Genomic DNA, 9474 nt, shown 5'->3' with positions numbered 1-9474 from the left:
AATATAACATGGCAGATTGTGCACAGGAGTCTCTTTATATTTATATATACTCTTTCATGTAAATGTACTTTGCTTATAACGTTCGCAGTGTGACAGGTTGCGGGTGAGTGATTGCTCATTTGTGTATATATATATATATATATATATATATATATATATATATATATATATATATATATATATATATATATATATATATATATATATATATACGCACATACATACAAGTCTTTGATGGTATTTTCAATGTCTGAATATAAAAGCTGGTGTTCTGACCCTCATTAGTCCACAATGACGATGACTCCAAATTCTCGTTGTTATAAAATGGCTCCTTTAGATCTTTGAGAGTGTGTGTTTGTGTGTATAAATAGTCGCACACACACACACACACACACACACATAAAAAAAAATGGAGAAGCCGAATTTCCTTCCGGAAATTTCAGAATGAATCTTAACTCATTCACTGCCATTCACAAATTTATTCGGGAATTGAAAATATGACGTAGAGCGCCATTCCCGAATTTGTTGTTGTTTTTTTTTTTTTTTTCATGCTTGGGTGCCGATAAAGCGCTGGCTATGGCCACGGGCAATGTTTTTTCTTTTCCACAAGAGAGCAGCATTTCCTTTTTTTCTATGTTAGCACTTTGTTCCAGCTTCAGCTGTTGTTAAAGCGCTATATAAACCAATAAGTAATGTATTGCATTGTATTTTGGACAGCCGCCCTTATTTCAAGCTCATATAACTCCAGACCCATGTAATTTAGGAATTAACTATTTTTTCTGATGAAAGAAGAGAGTCTAAGGTTTCTAACAATGTTTATTTAGTCCTAAAAACTCAAAATTCTGTGGGTTCAAGTGACATTGACAAAAACCCTGGCACTGGAGTGGACACATTTTTGCAAATGTCTGGCAGTGAATGAGTTAAATGCACTATGACCTTTACATGTAAACTTGTTGCAGTGTTTGTGTACTTTTCGCACAACTAGCTGTTCTCAAACAATAGAGTTGAAGGGCAACATTCAACCAAAGCGTTTCGCAGTTGGACATTTGCTATCAAGCATTAAAGGACAACCGACACTTTCGGACATGTTGCATCCATAATTTGTAAAATCACTTCAAATGACTTCTACTGAGTGTATTTTACAAAGATTAAACCGCATATAGCTATATTTTACCTTTTAAGACTTGCGCTGAATATTCAGCCAGTCTTGTTTTCGAGTTGATGACAATGCCCTAAGTGACGTCACGGACGGAAAACTACATAAATAACGTGATGGTGAATTATTGTGTGTCGCAGCCAATTGCGGTAACGCGCATAAAGAAGGTGTAAATTGACACAAATTCCCAGCGGATAAATCAGCTCATTTCCAACAGAGCTTGGGCGCCATCTTGTGCATTTTCTGGGAGCCACATTGGAGTCCAAACGGCTCGAATTGATACGGAAGGACTTCTTTAATCGATTGCAAACATTTATGCTTTCCTCTTCAGAACTATTTGAATCATATTCATAACTGGATGAATAACAAGAATCTCTGAAGCCATTGTTTTGATTCTGGAGCAAGGCAGTTTGTGAAGGAGTATCCTGGCGTGATGTCACGAACAAGGGGGCGGGACTTTCTGAATCTCGCCAAGTGCCAAGCTCATTTTGTGGCAGTTTTGGGACACTTTAAGTCATCTTTATTGGTGTTTTACATTTGACTAAAAATATCAGTCTGCGTGTTTTGGGTATTTGAGATGCTATCAAACGTTTTTCTGATGTCAGTTAGGAAACAAACAAAAAATGGTGTCGGTTGTCCTTTAAGACAAGGTCAAATGTAGTTTATCTCCAATTGTTTTAGTGCTTTTTATGTTCATTCTGACACTTCACCTGAAATCCGACTCTTTCCTTACCTTTTTGTTCATCTATTTCCATCCCGTTTACATCTCATCATTGCTTCGTCATATTGCACTTGAACCGAACATCCCACGCCATAACAAAGCTGAGGAGGCCTTTTTTTGGGGGGGGGGGATCTAAAAGCACATCGAGGCATTGTCATCACCACCCAACAAAAAGGCGCTCCAATCTCAATCTTTTATTTTGTCATCCCACCGTTTTTCACCCCCTTTTTGTCTATCGGCATGTCACAGTAGTCCGGGTCGCTCAGCTGTCCGCAGGAGTATTGCAGTTGCAAAAGTGTTTTTTTTTTTTTTTTTCATTTTTCTTTTTTCAGAGGAACCAGAAGCATTTCTTCCTGTTCTTCTTGGTAGGTGCAGCGGGTCGCACGGCCTGGGGGGAGTCCTGTTGGCTTGGCGTGCTGGATGGAGGGGACGATGTCTGCGGCGAGCCCTCGGGTGGATCGCCCACTTTCCACGTGCGGACCACCTGACCTTCCTGAAGACGAAAGTCGTGTTCGACGCTGGAGTGGCATAAAAATCATTTGGTCAGTCACATTGTGTGTAAAAAGTCTACACACCCCAGTTTAGAATACTATCAGAAACATGTCAGCCTCATATGAAATTTTTCATAAAACATTTTTTTTTTGCAACAGGAGGTAATATGGTTGCACAAGTGTGCTCAAAAATATTTCAAATGTGATGTGGTAGTGTTCGGAACAGACCAATCGCATTGAAATGAGTCTTAAAGGACAACCTCCAGCATTTTTTTGTTTCCTAACTGACATCAGAAAACAATTCTAGCATCTAAAATACCCAAAACACACCGGCTGATATTTTTAGTCCAATGCAAAACACCAATAAAAATGAATTAAAGTGTCCTAAAACTACTTCAAAATGACTTCAGAGATGGCGAGTTTCAGTAGGTCCCGCCCCCTTGTTTGTGACGTCACGCCAGTACATCTTGCCTTGCACTAGAATCAAAACAATGGCTTCAGATTCGGAGAAGATGCTTTCTTGTTACTCATATAATTATGAATATTATTCAAATAGTTCTGAAGAGGAAAGCATAAATGTTTGCAATCAATGAAAGAAGTCTTCCCGTATCAATTCGAGCCGTCAGGACTCCTATGTAGCAGAAAATGCACAACATGGCGCCCGAGCTCCGTTGGAAATGGGCTGATTTGTCTGCTGGGAATTTGTGTCAACTAGTATCAAATAGTAGTCTTGGTGCAACACACACCGACTCACCATCGCGTTATTTATGTGTTTTCCTTCTAATTTTGCCATCAACACAGACCAACACGAAGTTTTCAGACCAAACAAAGTACCCAAAATGCATTGTGTGTCGCTTTCTCGGTCAGGGGCGTTCCCTCTGTGACGTCACGTCAGGCATCGTCATCAACTCGAAAACAAGACTTCCTGAATATTCAGCACAAGTCTTAAAACATAAACTATAGCTACATGCGGTGGAATCTTTGTAAAATACGCTCAGTAGAAGTCATTTGAAGTGATTTTACAAATTATGGACACAACTTGTCCGGAGGCGTCAGTTGTCCTTTAAAGGGATTTAATACAAAAAGAGAATGTCAAATTCTACATAAAAATAAATAAATGCATCACATTAACTTTGACCAAAACTATCATGTCAAGAATAGGGCGACTATTGAAACCAGCACCAGCGGTTTGTCTTTTATTTACAAAATATCGATTATTATCAACTCAGAGTGCTATCAAGCTAACAAAAAAAACCAGAACGTTGAAAACTTGACTCAAAAAATCTGTAACGGCATGATTAAATAACCAGACGGCATAAAAAGCTAACGTTGCGGCGCACATCTTCTCTTACACTTCACACAGCATAAACTCACGCATTTGAAAAGACAGGAAATAACGGCCACTGGATGGTTGCTCAGTCACGTGAACAATAGAAGCTCGCGGTGTGCTGCTTCCTGCTGTGCGCCTACTTTCTCGCTCTCTCCTTTTTCTTCTCTTCCCCAAACCGTATCTTTCCTGCTATTCTCACTTATTATTATGCGGTGGCCTAGTTAGCGAGTGTTCCTCATCACACGGCAGCAGCAGATGCTGGGAATAAAATACAAGGACACCGACCGTCGAGGCGATGCAGGGCCTGGTGGAGGATGCTCAGGTTTATTCCCACAAGGCTTAGAAATCAACAATCTAACACCTTATTTTATTTATTTATTTTTACCTCACCGGTTGCTTATTCTTCCCCCTCTACTCCTCATGTTCAAACACACATGTTCTGTCTCACACTTGATTCCTCTCCGGATCACACCTCCACCTTTTCGAAATGTTCCACCACCTGCTATTCGCCGATTAAATTATCTGTGAACATGATGATTGTAATTGGGGATCGCAAGCTAATCACATTAGTAAAACCACCCACTCAGAATTGCTTAATAATATGCACGCAGTTTTTTTTAGAGAGTAAAAGTACATCATCAGACAAAAACACCCATGTAAAGTGCATTTGTTGTTTTTTTAGGACTACATAGACATTAAATTCAGCGTAAGAAACCTTAGATTCTCTTCTTTAATCAGAAAAAGAGTTAATTCCTAAATGATATGGGTCTGGAGTTATATGAGCTTGAAATGAGGGCGGTTGTTCAAAATGCAATGCTAATGGCTATCAATTCGCTAGCTATCAGCTATCTATTCACTCGCTAGTTAGCTTGCCATCTATTTGAGTTACTTCAGGTTGAGTGAATGCGGGCACTTGTGGCTTCCGCTGCTCACCCACAGAAAAAAACTTATCCTGTGACTGTAAAGTGACCTTGAGAGTTTTGAAAGGCGCTTAGAAATCAAATGTGTTACAGTAAAGTCTCGTTATATCGATATTCAAGGGAGTCCGAAAAAATATCGATATAACCAGGACTATCGATATAACCGACCCTGTTTGCATGTAATTTTCTCCGCGCGTGCATAGAAATAGTATCGATATAACCGGGACTATCGATATATCCGATATCGATATAACGAGACTTTACTGTATTATTATTGTCAACCTCTTAGTTCTACAATTTCCAGCGCTACCCTGGTGGTATTTCAAAGGTTTTTTTTTTGTTTTATTGCGCCCGCTTTGTGTAGTAGGTGTTATCCCTGCTGCAATCAAAACGACTGAAATACCGTCTTGTCCTTTCACAAGCAAAACCATCAACGTTGCATCGAGCCACTGATCAAATCCCCCGGAGGATTGGAGAAAATTGAAATGAAGCGAAAGTTGAAGAACAAGAACACGCAACGCACAATAACGACGAGGCTGAAAGAAGACGACGAGGCGACTGAACAAGAGAAGGCCTCTCCACGTGTATAAATAATCCCTCGGGAACGCATCATCCAGTCAAGGTAGGAGTGGAATTCATCTTTTAATCATCCAGCTAATCGCACGGTGCCAAATGCAGTCGGATTGTATGTATCATGATTTGAGAAAGCGATGCGTTATTGTTGAGAATATTTGGTGGCTGTCCAAAGGTCCACATTTTCTATCAGGGTGATCTAAAAAAAGAATTTTTGTCCCTCTCATTGTCTTTTCATCATAGTTTCGTCAGTGGTAGATCGCAAACGCCTTTATTTTCTCTATGGTTTATTCAATGTATGAATTTTTGCTCCATACATTTGAAGAACTGACATGCTGGCAGTTCTTGACTATCAGTACCCATTCTAATACTAGAGTATCTAGTATAAAGTGCCTGTCAGAGATATTTGGTCGGACACTGTGAACAAAGGAAGTATTTTACTGCCGGTAGGGTACGTAGGCATTCATGACCGACACCCAACTCCTGCAGCCCTCTGCCAAGCTATTTGTAATAATAATAATACATTTCATTTTAAGCGCCTTTCAAAGCTCTCAAGGACACTTTACAGTCACAGACAAGCATAGGTACTATAATAAATAAAATACAATCACAAATAGAATACAATAAATGAAATACAATTATAAATAGAAACAAGAGAAAGAGCTACACAGAAAATGCAATTTTAATAATAATAATACATTTCATTTCTAAGCGCCTTTCAAAACTCTCAAGGTCACTTTACAGTCACAGGATCAGTTTTTCTGCGGGTGAGCAGCGGTAGCCACACGCGCCAGCGTTCACTCAAACCGGAAGTAAATCAAATAGATAGAAAGCTAGCTAGCTAGCCAATTTAAACAGGTATTTATTGTGAATATATGCAAATTTAAGTGATACATTAGTAAAACATAGTCATCTTGATTTGAATACCTCGCCCCTGGACATCCCAAGCACCAACAACTATAAAACAACAGAAAATAGACATTTTAATTGGATGTCCTTTTCACGAACTGATAGATTTGTAACCTGGCTAATGAGCTCTTCCTGTGAAGGAGTTTACCGAGTCGACAGGACAGTTTAACAGGCTGTGTCTGTTCACCTCAGATTAACCCCAGATCTTTTATGCTTCCATTGTGGGCGGCATGAAACTTTTAAATATGTTAACTTCTTCTCTTTTTATTCTCTATCAGGGACATTTATCGTTTATTTTGGATGATACTTCAAGATTTATTTATATCTCCCTTCCGTGACCTTATTAGCAACTCCGCAGCCCTTTCTGTTATGTTTTTCCAGAGCGAGCGCAGACACATTGACATGTCGATGTATAAATAAGACGGACAAAAAAAAGTTGTTTACAGACAGCGGATGAAAAACGATGCTGGTTAAAGATCAGGCGCCGCTTCAAATAGCTTTGCGAAAAGAATGATTGATTGCCGAGGAAATGTAAGGAAATAAACAGTCGAGAGTTGTAGATGAAAACACGCCATTGTGGTCCGGTCCTCGATTACTCGACGGACTCTATTTGCGAGGGGGGGGTGCATACGGTGCGAAGTGTCTAAATGAGGTAAACTCCAATACACGACACCAGCAGATGGATGGGGTTGGGGGGGATTTGTTCCCACCCTCAAATTCGCGCTCACCACTTTGGTTTACTTTGGGAAGCGTCTCAGCTGACGCACCAGGCATCTGTCGACAAATGCTCGGGGCGACTCGTTTAGTGAATTGTGCCACGCGGGAACCAGTGGCGGCAAAGATCGCCCGGCAGAGATCGAGGTTGTTAACTCCTTCCCTGCCAGACGGTGTGCAAAAATGTATCCACACCAGTGCCAGGGTTTTTATCATTTTTACTGAAATTTCAGGACCCGCAGAATATTGAGTTTTAGGACTACAGTGATACCTTGGCTTACGAACTTAATCGGTTCCCAGAAAGTGTAAGGTGAAAAATGTGTATTCCAAACATTAATTTCCCATAGGAAACCATTAAAATGAGAATAATCCGTTCCCAGGTCCCCATGAAGCATAATTTTCTACTTTCTAAGCCTTAAAACTACATAAAATATACCTTATTTTATATATATAATAAATGTGCTATGGTATTGTAATTAAAGAAATAAACTGTACTGTATAATATAGTCGTTTTAATTACCTTTGTGATTGTCGTTGATGGCTTGATGAAATGGATAGCTTTTTGCATAAAGTGTCTCAAGGAACTCTGTTTTGTAAATCTTAGAAGTTGTGATATTGCAACAGAGGCAGGAAGACACACTAGAAACTTCCTTAATAGCTGGTTCACTTGCTTGTATGTTCTCTTCAAATTGTACAGATGGCTTGTGCGGGTTATTTGTGGAGCCTGATTGATGGGATATTTTAACCTTGCAGTCTACACGCTGCCTTTGAAGTATCAATAAAATTGAAACAGGTCCAAATTTAACTGTTTTCTATCCATTTTCTCACCATTTCACTTTTGTTTTTTGGTTTCAAGCTCTATCGTCTCCCTTTTGTGTGTGTGTGTGTGTGTGTTTACCACGGATCTTGACCAATCACGTACGGCTTTAACCGAAGACTGGTGGCGGGGAATAGAGGGGGAAAAATCCGGCTGCCATTACAGAAGCTCCAAGAACCGGCAAGCGACACATCACTCATTGTGGCGCTCCGTGTGTTTCCCGAAAAATAGTTTGTATGCCAAGATTATATTCTCTGGAATTTAACGTTCGTAAGGCGAAAAGTTCGTTAGCTAAAGCGTTCGTAAGCCGAGGTATCACTATATTTGTATATATCTCCCACCACTGGCGAGCATCAGGCGTGAGTGGGATCTCGTTTAGCCCGTGGGCGGTTTTCAAGCGTGATTAGTATTTATATGACACATCATCCACATGAGGCAGTGCCCCCCCGCCTCGTCTCCCCCGAGCCCCCTCTCCTACCTCCTCACGGTGATGGGCACCATCTGGCTCCCGGCGTTGCAACCAGTTGGGAGCTCTGTGATTACGACAAAACAACCCCCCCCATCCCCTCGTACCTTTTGGCCGCTCATGTTTTCACGGCCGGCAGTACATCTGTCACATCAAACAAACACCGGACGTGACGGCCGCACCATTTTGTGAATGGATTATTGTAACCTTAATAATAGATTGATAGATTGAATTTATCGTCGTTTGCCCGGCAGCAGCGATTTTTTTTCAAGTATGCTTCAACACCGGGGTCAATGTTTTATTTCCAGTCCCCGTCGACAAAAAGGATTTAATGGTTGATGAAAGTGTAGAGTTTACTACATTGCTCACTGGGGTCCCGCAAAGGCACATATAAGGCAAAGAGCCACCCCCAACCGGAGCTACGTGCCCGTCGCAGTTTGATCGATGTGATTTCGTGGTAAAATGAATCACTTTTGTCTTGCTGACATTGTTACATGTTAAAAATGCATCCAATAAATGAATATACGTTGCCGCGATTGAGCTACTGTTGATTCCACCACACAATGACGATATCTAGACCAGTGATTTTCCACCACTGTGCCGCGGCACACTAGTGTGCGCGTCCATAATTTGTAAAATAACTTTAAATGACTTCTACTGAGCGCATTTTAGAAAGATTCCCCGGCATATAGCTATATTTTACGTTTTAAGACTCGCGCTGAATATTCATGATGGCTTGTTTTCGAGTTGATGACGATGCCCTAAGTGACGTCACGTCAGGAACACAGCCAATTGCGGTAATACGCATAAAGAAGGTGTAAGTTTACACAAATACCCAGCGGACAAATCAGCACATTTCTAACGGAGGTTGTGCGCCATCTTGTGCATTTTCTGGGCGCTACATTGGAGTCAAGACGGCTCGAATTGATAAGGAAGGACTCCTTTAATAGATTGCAAACATTTATGCTTTCCTCTTCAGAACTATTTGAATCTTATTCATAACTGGATGAGTAACAAGAAAGCATCTTCTCCCAATTTGAACTCTCTGAAGTCATTGTTTTGATTCTGGAGCAAGGCAGTGTGTGACCAATAGTGACGTCACCAACAAGGGGGCGGGACTTCCTGAATCTGCCCAGTTGCAAGCTCATTTTGTGGCAGTTTTGGGACACTTTAACTCAGTCATTTTTTCCAGGACACTCAGAATAATAATTATAATATTAATACATTTCATTTATAAGCGCAAATGTTGAGTTTTAGGACTACATAAACATTCAATACAGCGTTAGAAACCTTAGAGTCTCTTCTTTCATCTGAAATGTGTCTGCGTGTGTTTGTGTGTTTGTTTGGTTAGTCTTGTGAGGACCACTAACATTTTAT

At 40.5% G+C, this 9474-nt stretch overlaps 1 protein-coding gene across 2 annotated transcripts in view; it reads right to left on the bottom strand.

The window, feature by feature from the left end:
• Window positions 1-218: 218 nt before the first annotated feature.
• LOC148884740 (uncharacterized) overlaps window positions 219-9474 on the bottom strand; it is a 32719-nt gene continuing 23463 nt past the window's right edge. For both annotated transcript variants that reach the window (XM_089019813.1, XM_089019814.1), the window contains exon 4: window positions 219-2395. In XM_089019813.1, the coding sequence (XP_088875939.1) occupies window positions 2206-2395 (190 nt within the window). In that variant the 3' untranslated portion in view covers window positions 219-2205. The remainder of the gene's footprint in view (window positions 2396-9474) is intronic.

The sequence above is a fragment of the Hippocampus bargibanti genome, linkage group LG18 (assembly GCF_051943395.1).
Source record: "Hippocampus bargibanti isolate YZ-2025 linkage group LG18, ASM5194339v1, whole genome shotgun sequence".
Classification (NCBI taxonomy): domain Eukaryota; kingdom Metazoa; phylum Chordata; class Actinopteri; order Syngnathiformes; family Syngnathidae; genus Hippocampus; species Hippocampus bargibanti.
The sequence above is the reverse complement of the archived record's forward strand: the minus strand, read 5'-3'. Positions and strand labels throughout refer to the sequence as shown.